General features: G+C 34.7%; 1 protein-coding gene across 3 annotated transcripts in view; it reads right to left on the bottom strand.

Annotated features, from left to right (window-relative positions):
* Nucleotides 1-16,852, bottom strand: part of LOC145670996 (multidrug resistance protein homolog 49-like) — a 150,445-nt gene that overhangs the window by 128,830 nt on the left and 4,763 nt on the right. For all 3 annotated transcript variants that reach the window (XM_081739632.1, XM_081739634.1, XM_081739633.1), the window contains exons 3-4: nt 6,829-6,874; nt 2,087-2,253 (exon numbers count right to left, since the gene is read on the bottom strand). In XM_081739632.1, the coding sequence (XP_081595758.1) occupies nt 2,087-2,253; nt 6,829-6,874 (213 nt within the window). The remainder of the gene's footprint in view (nt 1-2,086; nt 2,254-6,828; nt 6,875-16,852) is intronic.

The following is a 16,852-nucleotide window of genomic DNA, read 5'->3' as shown; positions in this document are numbered from 1 at the left end:
CATATTTTAGCAGTCTTTTCTTCTATTCTTCGCACAGCAAGAATACGTTTATGGCATTTTTGTTGTTTGCTAAAAATTTAAACCTTTCTTCCCCTTGGAACAGGCCCTACACCTTTCAGTCAACTGTGTTCAAGAATTCATTTCAAATGGTTAACCCGTTTTCCCATGATGATGAGATTGCCAACGTCGAAGTCATTTTATATATTGAGTAAAAAATCAGAAATTGTCCCCTTCTCTCGTTAAAGCTTAATTTCAGGGAAAGACTTTGACGTAATTTTCCGGAACGCTCTCGCACATTCCCACATGTTTGGAATAAGGATTTTATATACCAAGTTTCATGTCTCTCTCTTTAAAGGATTTCGAGATATGACAATCTTATTTTAACAATTGCAATCCCATCCTTTCTCTTCCCACCCTTTTCTTCCTTTTAAGGGGAAATATCAAAAAACGGTAAAACATGTGTCTAATTTGAAGGGTAAGGGGAAAGAATAAGGAATGTCCATGTATGAGCTTTTTCGGGTGCTTTGTCCTATCTGTTGGTGACCCTTGGTACTATTTGACTGCACATGCCATGCATGCGTAGATGTAGAAATGTCCATGTAAAAAGGAAAAAGATGTAACTAACCCTATTCTTTTTATCTGGTTTTCAATATTAGAACGCTGTTTTCTCGAAAATTGAGTTTTGTGACATTCCTTCTTTTTTTCCCTTACCCTTCATTTATTTTAAACTGGAAGTCCATATCCAAATGTAATGTTTCTACCCTTCAGAGATTCAGAGATCTGGACATTTTACTGTAATAATTGCCACTCTCCATTCAACCTCCTCCCTGTAGAATTTCAAAAAATCCTTTCGTTGTGGTATCTTACATCACAAATCTTTATGAACTGTCAAAAATTCTCGAGTTTCCAGCTTAAGTGATTTGCCCTGGACGCTGATTAGTCTGTCAATCAAGACTTCTCTTATATAGAGAGACAACTATTTCCACAGCCCTTAGTGAAAATTCACTCAATTGTTTGAAAATTTGTCGATGAGGTCTTCAGGAAAAGAACTTTTAAATTTTGCAAGTAGTCATGTGGTACAAGCAATTAATATTATATTATATTATATGCTTTATTTTTATTTTATTTTTGTACAAACGAGCATTAAAAGATTTGATATATATTTAATTTCTAATTGCTTCATTGGATTTTAACGTGCTTTTCAGAATATTGTATAAGACGCAAACTCAAACAACTAAAGTTTATTCGAGACAAAAAGATGCACTAATACTTAAGTCAGGTATTCTATTGTTAAATACTTTGTGTAGAAAATATCCGCTACTGACATTCACAGGGATACTGATATATATATAATGATAATCAGAAAGAATGGTGCAAAATAAAACGTGTTTATTTTGTGTTGGAACGACAACAAAAGCAAAATATGTCGTAAAAAAGAAAGGAAAGTTGTAAGATTTTCTGGACAACAAAAGTGTTGGATATGAGAGCCTTGGGTAACATGGATCCTTCTAATGTTTACCTCCATATTTCTGGTCTACCAGAACCTTTCATGGGACACAACTATCCAGTGGATTCAAACTTCTGCATCTAATGTGAAATGCATTTCCTATGTGGTGTTTCTTTCTTGATTTTGTATGAAAATGACTCTACACTGTTACGAGAGGCCCTCTTCGTGTAAATTCTATCACACAATACACACGCTGTATCTTCGTGGTCGCCATTTGCATTATTAACGGTTTACATAACAACGCCTGTTGCGGCTTTGACGTAAACAACAAACACAGGCTAGAAAACCTACAGCCTTCTATTTTTCTTTCCGAGCAATTTTCCTTTTGTATGTAGTTTCGATAGAAAATAAATACGATTCAGTTTTGCACTATTCCCTTTGAATAACTATGTTTATAAATAACGGTGGCGTACGCAAGGGGAGTTTCGGGTTTCAACTACTTCCTTATACAAACATCTTCTGAAATTATATCAACTTAGGAGCTTGAACCCCCCTATGGGAACTTCTGCATACGCCACAATATATGCAAGTGATCACTCATATCATGTAACTATCTAAAACCGTAAAAGAACTACTTACGTGGATGAATTGATGTGTTGGGTGGCTTTAAAAGCCTCTACTTTGAAAAATGCATCAACAAGATCTCCAAACAGATCAATCATTATACAGACTGCGAAACCAATACTTAGGGCACAGATGAAAGATATCAAAATCATACATTTATCTTGAAAAGTAGCATATCTGAACTGCAAAATAATCACATTAATAATCTAAATTTTTTTGTGCATTATAAAACATCTGGATTCTGTTTCACAAAGGGCATCATATACATAAGCATATAGAAATCGTAAAAACAGTTTTAGAATTGCATGTATGCCTACCATTAAATGAAATATATAACTACGTGTTAAATTACGAAGTAACAGTAGACCTACTGTTTGCTGAAAATGTATTTCAGTCACAATATCTGAAAGTTGTAATAATAGGCCTATATAATTAAACTTTTATGGATTGGGTCTTAAGACTTATACTGTTGTTTCAAAAGAGGGATTGAAAAATTTTATATAAGATAGCACAAATAAACATTTCCCCCATTTCTATGCGTAATTACTAATTAGCCTATTTGATCCTGTGGCGTCGACTTTCTTAGTCTATTTACTGACTGAGCAGACCGTAGATTTTTCAATACGAGCAATTCAAGTAAGCTGTTAAAGTAAGTATAATTTTGTCGTAATACAACATTTAATTGTTCTGCCTCACCACAAATGTTTTGTCAATATTACATGTAGAGCTGTTAATATCTTACATTTACAAATCGTTTATAGAGAGGGTGAGTGCCCCTTAGCTCGAGTAACCGCCACATAAGTGTCATCCTTTCCATGTAACAGTTAGAAGGAGACCTAAACATTAAAAACGAATCTTTTCTTACGTGTATGCCAGTGGAAGCTTAAGGCCCAGATGAGCCGAGAATCGCCTGATGAGGCAAAAGTATATTTTTGATTATGTTGTAAATCACGCGATTCCTAATCTGTTATAAAATATATATTTTGCTTATGTTGTAAAACATAAGATTCCTAACGTGGGGTACGCGAACATAGAATGTAATTAGCGATGGCGGAAAATACATTTTAAGCTTTGCTTACAGACTGTTACCGATCTTTACACAAAGAATGAAAATATTCATAATATTTTTTAAAAAATTAGAATTATTAAAACTTTAATAGTTCAGGTAGTAAACCATAATTGAAGAAAATTTATTTATTTGAAGGCAGTTTCTTTTTCACTTTGTAATGACTTTTTTTTACCGGATACACTTATCTCTGATCAATTATGTGGAAGCAACTAATTACAATATTGAAACCTCTTACTGATATGCAATGGGAATTTCAAATAAATAAATAAATAAATAAATAAATGATGTAATCAATTTTCGATATCAGTTAGGAGAAAACTATTATGCTCGTTAGGAAACATCAAATGACATAAAACTAAATAGAGCTGGGAAACATACTACCACATGTTTGGTAATGTGGTAATAACTTGTTATCATTCAGAATACGATTGATTTGACAGAGAAGACCAAGAGCGCAAGAGCAGACAGTGGATTTCAAGAAATGTTAGCTCATATCCTCATACTTACATCAGCTCTTAATGTTCCGAAATTTCAATAAGAAACATAAATCCGTAAGAAGATAGAGAGGACCTAATGTACGAATATGGTCATATCAGCTATATATATGTTGTATTTAAGAGTCTTCTCTACGCTTAGCATCCCTTGATTTGAGTTTTGACTAATAAACTTTTAGAAGTGAATAGAGGAAAGTGAAAGATAATAAAATAATATGAGACATTTAGAAAGCGGGATAAATATTACAAACGCAATACTATTGAATAACTAAGAAAAAAGGTTTGAAATCCCGGAAAATGGGATGATTCCCCCTATTTAGTATTTTTTGGAATAAAATTCCCCCATTGATGAGTTACTGGTGTGAGTAAAAGGAAACTATTATCAGAAGCATGAAACTAGTTACAATAATTCATACTTAATTATCATGTATTTCACACGTAATAAACGGATGAGCTAGTAGTTGACGGTATCCCTAATCTTATAGTACATGCATTAATAATTATGGATGTTCAAACACGAGAATCCTCTACGCTGAAGCATTCGAGTGTTTCATATGTAATTAACGGGTGAGCTGGGCGTATAATTTTTGACTTCATAATAGTAGTACACTCAAATTTTTACATTACATAAAAGAACTTGAAAACAAATACTGGTTCATTTAACAGTATTTTGTAGGTATTAAGTTTGTAACGAACTCGCAATCACTCAGTTGATATCTTTTTATTCATCAAAGTTCCTTTTCTGATTTTATTCTTTACAGTATCTTATTTTGTTTTGTTTTCTTAATTAATATATTTTACCATTAATTTTTCGACCTATAATTTATGTCTCAGTAGTAGAGTGCGAAATCCTGGTCAGTTAATGGGGGAAGTCTCTCCACTTAATTTCTTTTTATAAACACACATGTTTTAACGTTTTCCAAACAAAAATAAACAAAACTGCTAATTAATATAAAATTAAAATGTTATAAAATTTAGAAAAAAAAATGTATCGGTGAAAATTGCAAACTTTTAAATATTTTGTGCGCCTGTTAGTTCTACACTTCTATTAGATAAGTTTAACGTTCCCGCAATTCTACGGACAGTAATCGACGAACAAATTTCACAAGCATATTTACCTGAGGACTCATTTCACAAAGATTTGCGTCAACGCAATTTAAAATCTGCGTTTTAATTTGCCATAATATGCCTTAATTTTCGCATATGTATGTTGCGTTACTCTCCGTAACTTTTACGTACACCGGTATGGAATGAGCCTCTTGAGCGATTACTTCATGACTCCGATTCCCAGAGCCCCATTACCTAACGGTTTGCGTCATTGTAAACTAAATTTGCGTTTTAGTTTGTGATAATGGGAAGAAACAAATATAAATGCTTTTTGCATTGAGGTTCACAAATTACACGCAGGTTGATACGTAATGAGGCTCACGGACGAGAAATCAAAATGAAATGAAATGAAATTTTTGAGTTTTACGTCTCACGGTTATGCCGGTTAGACTAAAGGAGACGGTGATGATGAGTAATGAATGAAATGGTGGAATAAAGAAAGTGGGAGGAAACGGGAGAACCCCGACAAAACCCACGCACACGGTGTTTGTCCACCACTAAGTTCACTTGGCGGGAGCAGGGTTTGAACCCGAGACCCCTAGCACCAGAGGTGAACGCTCTACCACTGAGCCACCGCGGCCCCAGGACGAGAAATCAGGACGTGGATCATTCTCCAGCTTGGAAACGTGCAAAAACCACTGAAAGTTCGTTGCCTGACTCACTCATCGAATTCTACTTTCCCCCTATATCTCTGGAGCAAGTAAAAGAAAATCGTTGCTCCTCTCTATCATTTATTCCACGATTCCATTACATACCGCGTGAAATCACGTCTCATTCAACAGTACCTGGCCTCAAGTAAGCGATAGCGCTGTGGCGTCATCATGTGATGTTGCCAATTACCTACGGAAAGGATTTCGAGTTATTTTTTGAAGGAAAACATGGAAATTAATTTAACAGTCCTTGTATATGTATGTTTAAAAGGCAAAATGTTTCTCACATACTCTAATTTTCGCGTTTCCAGAATGTTATAGAACAAATAACTAACTTTTATTTAGAATCTTACTTCTATTTTTGAAACTAATTACCTATGTTTATAATCTTTAAAGGAATTTATGCTTCGTTCCTTCGTCAATGTTCTACAACTTGGTATTTATCCAAATCACTACAAGTCTGAATAAGATTTATAAATTTTGTAAAGATGAAGGAATGGAACAATTCTTCTATAGACAAAACTTGTCAAAATTCTTGTTTGTATTCTTTATAAACCAAGACTTAAAGTTACAGTACATGGTTGGATAACTCATAAATTCAAATTCTACTCGCAGTTACGTAATTATACCATTCATATAATTAATTCTATTCTCCACCGATAAACATTCGACATTGAAAGGATTATCTCAATACTTAATAGGCTTCAAAATAATGCAATTTGAGTATTACCAATTTTCTAGTCATATAAAGCGTAAAGTTAGGCCTATCAATTTCACTAACCTACCTTAATTGAGAGGTTCAACGGAAGACAATGGTAAGCGCCACTTCCAGTGAAATTGATTTATTAGGTGGAATGGATTGGGATCTTACCACAGAGCATATTGTAAGTAGTTTAATTTCGGAAATATACTACAGATGGCAGGGGAAGCTTGTTTGGTATGTGTCATTGCATTGATTTGTATGGAAATGTTGAACTTTTTTCTCCAGTTTACTCGAAAGTTAGAAAATGTTACTTAGCACTATGTTGTCCCGAACCCCTTAATTCAGTAAGGTGCAAATGTTGAACACTTTAAAGATTTAAAGTATTAATCTTAGAAGATCCATCCACAGCGTTTAAATATATGCATACAAGTTTCTATTGGAACGTTCTTGCATCGGTTTCTCTCTACGAACATTATAAGAGCCTCCAAAGAGTCCTGTAATATGGTACTCCGAATCTTTGTCTTAAGAAGGGAAAGGTTAAAAAATGTTCTCTCGACACCAACAGTTGTCACAGGAATGTAGTATCATAGATAATCCTCACATACTGCTCAAATAGGGCAACTTTCTACGTAATGGTAGTGTGATATAAGTATTGAAATAGTTAGTGTAGTGTAGTTTGATACATACAGTATAAACTAACACTTTTAATTATTAACAGCAAAAAATTAACTTACCAACTGTTTCAATGGCATAGATTTACCCGATCTGTAGTCTTTGTGACTGAAAAGAGTCGAAAAGAATATAAGGTTAATTACCATAGTCAGAAATGGTGCACACAATGTCATGTTTTTGTAAATATTATACACTTATCCTCATTCCGTTCACATATAGGAAGTAACAAATACACTCATCTCTCGCTCTTATAGACCTTCTTTTAACGGATATCGAAAGCAAAGGACAAACTCTGGAGCAGGTGACTCAGTTTGAAAGTCCTGTGCCCTACAAATGGAGTTGTTGCAACACGGGGCACGAACCACTATTTGGGAGCTGACTGTAAGTTGTAATTTTTCTAACATTAATGGAACCACGCGTACTTGTTTTTGTTTTATCCCTTTTCTTATGTACCACTGTACTTTTAAAATTCCATACTATATTATTTCTCTTTCATTCGGAATGTTAATTGTGAATATTTGTCAGTACAAGCATAATAAGTATCATAACTTACAGACAATTGGAAATACTTATCACTTACCTTTATTAAAATGCTTGAAATTAAATGTTAGATTTGTATCAGTATTCGGACAAGGTTTTAAAACGATTTAAATTCGTAAATGTGACAGGTGACTGGATTATCATTTTTATTATATTTATTACAAACTACATGGTTCTTCAGTAGTTGGAATATTCGATAGTGTCAATCGGGAGAGAATCTTCATTCTTGAGGGAGTTAGAAGAGATTTTTCTCTTGTAAGCATTCTTACTTCAGCATATGTAATACGTAAGAATTTGTTTTTTCTGAAGGAACAGAAAATCACCTTCTGGATATTAGAATTGGAATGTACCAGTGATTGTTCTTGATTGAATCTCTAGTGCAGAAAAATAGAGTAAGCTCGCTTTCTAATCGTTTTTGTCACTGAGCTATTTTTGACTGAAGCTTTAGTTTTCGAAGATTTTCTGCGAGAGAAATAGTACGCGTATGTCACTTGCTTTCTTCTTTGACTATTATCTCTCAGAAGTAAATCCCTGAAGCTCTCAAAACTCATGTATAAATACAAAATCAATTAAAATGTAAGAGGACAGTCAAATGAAGCTATGGAAACTCGTAAAACGACGTTATTCTCCGATTATCTGGACTAAAACAATACTTAGGAATTCCATAAGTATTCTTCGCGTGAGAATATCGACTTGACGTTTAGAGAAACTCATATTATACTTTGTTTTGGAAATTATGTTTTCCCAAATGTTGTTTTATATTGTTTTTTTAAAATAACGGAAAGTAAGTGTTGTTCCAAATATCTTACTTCACCGTTTTTCTCATACCAATAAACTGAAATCAAATTATATTTGTCAATATCATTTTTTTTTTTGTCACTTAAGTAGTTATGTTTGTTAGGCAGAATGAAGTTGTACATGTACACACTGCAAACTGCAATAAAAATGCTTATGGCACTCTCAGTCTCTTCATCTGCACCACGCTGAAAACGTTGGTTGATTGCAACTTATAGATGAAATTCACGATTTTCTTATCAGAGAAGACTTTTTTAAAATGCGAAATCCAATCCAACGTAGAAAAGCTTCTTTCAAAGCATGTGATCAATAAGGCCCAGATTTTTATGTAACATCAAACAGCAAAATATAAACATAAAAATGTAAAAAAAAATTATGCCCAGAATATGTTATTATTATAAATATGTAATATCCAGAGAATATGTAATATTTTAAAAATTGAACATATCCACATATATCAGTAGTTTTAAGCATATATATATATAAGAATCAATGAAATAATGTTACGGTAAGAAGTAAAAATAACGTACTCACATATTCTGGTCTGCAACTTCCCAGTTCAAGCTATAATACTACGAATTCCTTAGAACAAGTAATTTCCAAATTATATACTTTTTAATTATACACATACACACACTATCATTAAAAAGCGCTGTTTATCAGTCCCATATATATGTTAAAAACAATGTATTGTACAAAACTTCACTGTATAAATATATATTGCAGTTTTTCGTCGACGGAAAATCTTACGCGATTCATTTTGATTTACAATGCACAACCAAGTACTTTTCAATGTTGTTTGATTTCATTGATAGCCGTTTGTCGGAGACTATGTTCTTATACGCTGAGAAGGATCTTTCAACATCACATGACATTATAGGGGCGTATTTCAACAAGGGAATATTATGGAGGGATACACCATCAAAGGCTTCATATCCAGAATTTCTTTCCAAAAACAACTTAAACTTTCTGTAAACATTGTCACCTGCTTGACCTCGAACAATTGCAAGTTTTTCCCTTACACTGTTTACAATATCGAAATACTCCTACAATGATGAAAGTCCTGAAGATTCAAGTTGCTTTATGCTCTCTGAAGGGAAGTCAAAGTTGCTTGCAATGTATGCTATGGTTGAGACAATTCCAGGATTATTAAAAGCGGCTTGAGCTTCACACACTGAAATCGCAGACTGTGGCGGGGAACATATCAACTACAGACTTTACGTGCTTAAAATGTTCGTTGTAAAACACGACCGCTTTTATCCAAATTTTCCAACGTATAACTATGGGTTCAGGAAGTAAAGATACATCCGATAAGTGTCTGTAACATTGCACTCGCTGTGAAACTTTCACAAAAAAATGTTTGTACTGGATATAAGTTTGTTCACACGAGGAAAATTGCTTCTCATTTCCTCCGCCACATGTTGAAATACATGAACAAGACATGAAATTAATTAAATTCGGGTACAATCCTTTTGAAACTCTTTAGTGCAGTAAACGAAGCTCAAATTTTAATAAAGAAAGGAACAAATTAGTAACAAGCTGAAAATTGGTACATATGTTGAGAATGATGTTCTAAACAACATACTCAAAAGTACCCCTGAAACCCCACGTGACCTTCGCCGCCATATTGGAAAATGACCGCTGGAAGTGTCAAATGAACAATACCCAGATAAAAATAACAATTACTTCACTATGGTTGAACATTAAGAGATAAACTTACTGTCGTTTTATAGAACATAGATAACACAATATTTTTATAGAGAAACAATTTTTCATAAAACGCATACTTTTACAAATATTTAGCTCTAAATTCTAAAATTCTGAAAACTACCGTCAAACAGATTTAAAATTTTATTGAACTTAGGAAGTAATTATTAACAAATTAAAATTTGACATAGATGTTGGTAAATATTATTTAAATGGCATACTAAAATCCCACAACTTCTTCGTTCGCCATATTGGAAAATGTTCAAATATTCAATTGTAATTGAAACAATATTTTTTTAAAAGTGAAATACAAAATCTGGACCGGGCTAAATATTTAAGAAACTGTAAATGCAGTCGATCCAAAGTCAATTGCGATCAATGTTGATAGGAGGGGCGAAACATTATGACGTGTTTAAGGTTGTGTCCGTCATCTTGGTGGCCGCCATCTTGGAATCAACTTATTTTAAATGACAACATAATCGTGTGACATATTAAACAACATCCTCGTACGAAGAGAAACCCAACGGAAGGTTATTTTTCCAAACCCTGCAACGATTTTGAAGTTGTGAATAGATCTAGGATATGTTATGTGTGAAATGCTATGAAATGTGCTGGTGCGAAGTTTCGAATTGAAGGATAAAAATAAAGTAAAAAACAATCTTTGTAACATCTCACATTACGTATTCTTTAATAACCAGGAATAGAGAGAGCTCCAGAGAGCTAACACACATATAACAAATACAATCACATGACATGTTCAGCATGCCCACCGTTTTGTTTTATGCATATCCTTAACCGTGAGACCCAGTGCTTGTGCACTCTGCGAAGCATAGTAGGTGATAGTTGATCACAGGCCGTAATTATTCTCCTTTCAGGTAGCCAATGTCATTAACTTTACACTGGTAGACAATAGCTTTCAAGTGCCCCCAAAGATAGAAATCCAACGGAGTTAGGTAGGGGGATCTTACTGGCCACTCAACTGGTCCATGCCGACCTATCCAGCAACCGGGAAAGTGTTCAGTGAGCCTTTGATTGCATTATGACCATAATGCGGCGGTGCCCCATCTTATAGCCAATATTAATCACCCTTCCTCCTTTATCAAAAGTGGCATAACAGTGTTTTCAAGCATATCTCCATATTGTGCAGCATCCAAGGTCCCATCAATGAAAGCAGGTCCAATAAGTTTTTCGCCTCATATTCCAACCACATCATAAAGTTACCTGCACTTTGCATCTTTGATGCATCTATCCAATTAAGATTTGTATTAGCCAAGTATCGGACATTTTGGTTGTTAATCTCATCTGTTACATAGAAATTTGCCTCATCACTAAAAACAATGTTATGATGAAACACTGGATCACGAGCTATCTGGGCCAACGCCTACTCACAAAACTCCATTGGTCTATCAGAACCATCCTCTGACAGTTTTTGTTTCAACTTTAACTTTTAAGGGTGCAACTTTTCCCTTTTTAATATTCTTTGAACACTTTTGACACTAACATTATGTTCACTTGACAGATATCGCACACTCTTCGTAGAACTTTTCGCCAATACACCCAACGCAGTTGCTCACATGTCTGGATCAGTTGCACTTCGTGGTCATCTGATCGAGGTAAATCATCAACATTTCCACTTGACCTGAATTTGAGTATTAGTTTTCGTACAACACTGTCTGTCATCGGCTCGCGATTAGCTCTTTGAAGACGGCTGTTATTATTGCTGAACTGCGTTCTCCAGCCAGCAAATTTTGATTCTTTCCTTCTCGAGTTAGCATCCTGTCCAACCTAGAAGAAAAGAGACAGTCGGGTCCCGTCTGTACAATGTTCCATACATAACAAAATTTAAGTCTAACTAATAACATAATCTATCAAAAAACCATTAACAACCTCATAACCGTTGTAGATTTTTTTCTTTACGGTAGGATTTATCGGTACTGGGCTAATACAAATCTTAATTAGATAGATACATCAAAGATGCAAGGTGCAGGTAAGGTAATGGTGTGATGTGAAATATGGTGCGAAAGACTTATTAACTTATTGGACCTGTTTTCAATAATGGGACCTTGGATGTTGCACAATATGGAGATATGCTTGAAAACACTGTTATGCCACTTTTATTGAAGGAGCAAGGGTGATTTTACTAATATTGGCAACAAGATGGGACACCGCCGTATTATGGTCATAATGTAATCGATGGCTCACTGAACACTTTCCCGGTTGCTCGATAGATCGACATGGACCAGTTGAGTGGCTAGCAGGGTCCAGGGTCCCCCCCCACCTAACTCCGTTGGATCTCTATCTTTGGGTTCACTTGAAAGCTATTGTCCACCAGTGTAAAATTAATGACATTGAATACCTGTAAAGAAGAATAATTACAGCCTGTGAACAAATATCACAAAATATGCTTCGCGGAGTGCACAAGCACTGGGTCTCACGGTTAAGGATATGCATAAAACAGAACGGTGGGTAAGCTGAACATTTCATGTGATTGTATTTGTCATATGTGTGTTAGCTCTCATGAGATGTTTCAAAGCTTGTTTTTTACTTTATTTTTATCCTTCAATTCGAAACTTCGCACCAGCACATTTCATAGCATTTCACACATAACATATTCTAAGTCTATTCACAACTTCAAAATCGTTGCAGGGTTTGGAAAAATAACCTTCCGTTGGGTTTCTCTTCGTACGAGGATGTTGTTTAATATGTCACACGATTATGTTGTCATTTAAAATAAGTTGATTCCAAGATGGCGGCCACCAAGATGACGGACGACAACCTTAAACACATCATAATGTTTCGCCCCTCCCACCAACATTGATCGCAATTGACTTTGGATCGACTGCATTTACAGTTTCTTAAATATTTAGCCCGGTCCAGATTTTGTATTTCACTTTAAAAAAATATTGTTTCAATTACAATTGAATATTTGAACATTTTCCAATATGGCGAACGAAGAAGTTGTGGGATTTTAGTATGTCATTTAAATAATCTTTACCAATATCTATGTCAAATTTTAATTTGTTAATAATTACTTCCTAAGTTCAATAAAATTTTAAATCTGTTTGACGGCAGTTTTCAGAATTTTAGAATTTAGAGCTAAATATTTGTAAAAGTATGCGTTTTATGAAAAATTGTTATATATGTTATATATGTCCTATAAAACGACACTAAGTTTATCTCTTAATGTTCAACCATAGTGAATATATTGCTATTTTTATCTGGGTATTATTCATTTGACACTTCCAGCGGCAATTTTCCAATATGGCGGCGAAGGTCACGTGGGATTTCAGGGGACTTCTAGTATGTTGTTTGGGACATCATTCTCAACATGTGTACCTATTTTCAGCTTGTTACTAATTTTTTCCTCACTTTTTGGTAATTTGACTGCACTATCTTGCAGCTTTCAGCATATAAGCTGCAGTATCAGAGTGTAAAACAAACATTCTCTCTTCTTGAACTCTATGAGGCCAAAGTACTTTCAACCCACTGTTTACAAATCTTGCTATTGTTGCATGATTGTACAGTCTAGTGTCTGGGAAGAAATTAAAAATGGTTGAGAGGGAGCTTCAACTTCTAATTTGCCAACAATTAAATTAGCTACATAGCGGTCCACTAAATCTGTAGTTTCATCTACGGCCGTCCATGTGTACGAGTCCCCTATTTCACTCCGAATGCTCTCTACACTTTCCTGGTAACAAATATCAAGGTTATTTCTCCGCAACGTCGATTCATCTGGAATTCATCACAATATTTTTTCAGGAATTCCCGGTATTCTTGTACCTGAAGCTCATACCAAGGAATATTAGTAGCCATTGCAGAACGCATGCAGGAGCGTCATTTCAGATTTTGCTTGGGGGGCAAGACCCCTTGATATTAGTAAAATTTCGCGTTTTTCACTGATTTACTACTATTCTATTGATAAAATCTATATATACTCAAACTCAGGGGGGGGGCAAATGCCCCTCCCTGCCCCCCTAAATGACGCCCCTGAACGCATGTCTTTGAAAAATTCGTTCGTCGCAGAAACCCCTTGCTGCATTTGGATCGGAAGAATTTGCTTTCTACCGGAACGTAGTTCCTTGTTTCTAGTGTGGAGGGCTCTTCTCTTATGTTGGTCCAACTGCGATTTCATAGAGCACCCGATTTTTTGTCACATGCTGTACATACTACGACTTTACCATCAGTCGTAAATGCTTCATCTATTCCAATCCACGATTTTAATTTCGCTGCTAGTGAAGACGCGGCCGGTGCCATCTTATCGCCGTTACTCGAAAAACACTCGTTCAGAATGCCAGTCACACCAAACTCTGCGCTTCACGAGTCCACACATAATTTGTCTACTGTCTGAATTTCTTTGTTGTATATTCGAGTACAAAAATAAAGTCAATTCGTTTAACACTAAAATAAATAAATAAACCAACAACAACTTCAATACGATTGCGAATATCTTCTAATGGGTGCTCCAACTACAATTACGATGAAGAAAGTGTTCTGCGTATTTAATTATAGAGTGGTTTTATGTACGACATTCTACCAGACATTATGAGACGATGTGAATAAACGAAGTAAAACTAAAGCCACTTTTGGAGCGAAAGCGAACTGCACTTGCTAAACTAAGAATAATCAATCGTGACCACATGAATGAACGCGCCAACAATCAGTAAGATCAAAATAATCCGAGTTTGGGTCAGTTTCCCTTTGTTTCTCCCCTTACATATGATCTGCACTGTCTGGCTGCCCATCGAATATTCTTCTTTGATAGTCCTTTTATTTTCTTGCCGTTCAAATGACAATTGCAGTGTTCTGTGCAAATTAGTCATCAATCTTTGAATTCCATTTTTCAACGTGTTTCTGTCTTATCTGAATTTGACAAGCAAAACAAGAGGAGATAGATATTATTCTCATACAGGAACCCTACACTGAAAACAATAAATTAACAATAATGGGGTCAATGGAGATTATATATGCAGGAGAGAAACCTAAGAAAACTAACAAATGTGATAAACCAGGCACAGGGAAGAAACTGAACAAAAATAACACAGGAGTGAAACCAATAGCGGTTACAGTAAATAGAAACAAGAATTTCAAAACATTAAATTTAATTCAATTTAGGGATCCGTGGACAATTAGCATCGAACTCAAAACAGAAATGGGAAATTATAAGATCATAAAATGCTACTGTCAGTTTAATCTGGACATCGGACTGTTTTAAAAATAAATTTGACAAAAGTATACGAAACATATAAAAATGAGGAAATGCTTATTTGTATGGATGCAAATGCTAAATCACCAATCTGGAATAGTAGGATTACGGATGAAAAAGGGAAAAAGTTAGAAGAAATTATCGCGCAAAATGAGCTAGTAGTTATAAATGAAGAAAGACATCCGCCAACATTTAGAAACACGCAAGGTGGGGAATTGAATATAGACGTAACATTATCAACGTTACAACTAAGTAACAGAATATGCAACTGGAGGGTCTGGAATACGGCCACGCTAAGTGAGCACTATGTTATTATGTTCGAGATTGACGGTACAAATATGAAAGAAAATATGAAAGCACAAGAAAACACACTAATCTACAACACTAAAAGAATAAACTGGGAAAAAATTTGGAGAAACATAAACTTACCGAATATAAATGATGATGATGATGTGGATGATTTGTCAGTAAAAATAGAAGCCGAAATAATAAACGCTATCAAAAGTTCAACAAAAACAAAATCACAATATGACAAACCGATTTAAAAAAAAAATGGAATGGGGAGTTGCAAAATCTGAAAACGAAAACCAGAAAAGCAAGGAAATTATACGAAGCCACGTGGGATGCCGAACTCAAACAAAGGAGACTAGAAAAATATAGAGAAATTAATAACAAATATCAAGATAAACTAAAAGAAACAAAATTAAAAAGTTGGAAAGCATTTTTAAGGGAAAACATAAATCTAGACATATGGGGTGAATCATATAAAATAATTAGTAACAAAGTAAACAAGCCAACAAAACTTTCTACCCTCAAAAGGGACAATGGAGAACATAATAAGGGTTGGGAAAATACAGTAAATTATTGAATGACAAAGCTCTTACCGACTGAAGATTCAACAAAAGATATCGACGAACATACACAGACACGAAATCAGATTAAAATACCATCAAGTGATGATGAACAAATAGAAGAAACTACAAAGAAGAGATAATAGCATACATAAAAATGCTGAAAAACAAGAAAGCGGCAGGACTGAACAATATAAATTCAGAAATATTCAAGGATCAAATGGAGAAATGGACACCATACTTATCGAGACTGTGCAACTTGTGTCTAAAACAGAGCAGTGTGACTAAAAACTGGAAGAGAGTTAATTTAGTCATAATTAAAAAGAATGACGACAACATGGATGACGATTCAAAAGCGTACAGACCAATATGTCTCCTAAATACAATTGACAAATTCTTCGAGAGGGTTATCGTACAAAAATTACACAAATACAGAAATATAGAAACTGATAGACTACAGCATGGCTTTTGGAAAGGAAGAAGTTCTGAGACTGTAATAAGGAGACTTTTGGAACTAATAGAAAAGGGTAAGACGGAGAAATATCAGGTAGTAATATACAGAGATATAAATGGGGCCTTCGATAACCTATGGTGGCCATAACCATTTAAGCAATGGGGGAACCAAAGTTCCTGTATAAATTGATGATAGATTACGGTACTGATAGAACATAATATATATAGCACCGAATAAAAATATAACTACACATAGTACAAAAGGATGTCCACAAGGATCCATATCCTACATTGTGGGATATTGTAATAGATCCATGTCTGAAATGTCTCAATCGACTTGAAGAAACAGAAGGAGTGGTTGGTTATGCTGATCACATAGCAATAGTGTTGTCGGCATCTTCAAGACACGAAATAGAAGGAAAGGGAAATATAACATTAGAAAGGCTACAAAAATTGTGTTCAACAAATAATTTAACTCTTTCTGAAACAAAAACGGATATACAATTTTTGGACAGAAAATTCAAAGAGGTCCTATTC

Source organism: Thermobia domestica, chromosome 15 (genome assembly GCF_964235325.1).
Source record: "Thermobia domestica chromosome 15, izTheDome1.hap1.1, whole genome shotgun sequence".
Lineage (NCBI taxonomy): Eukaryota > Metazoa > Arthropoda > Insecta > Zygentoma > Lepismatidae > Thermobia > Thermobia domestica.
This window is presented reverse-complemented; position numbering and strand designations above follow the sequence as displayed.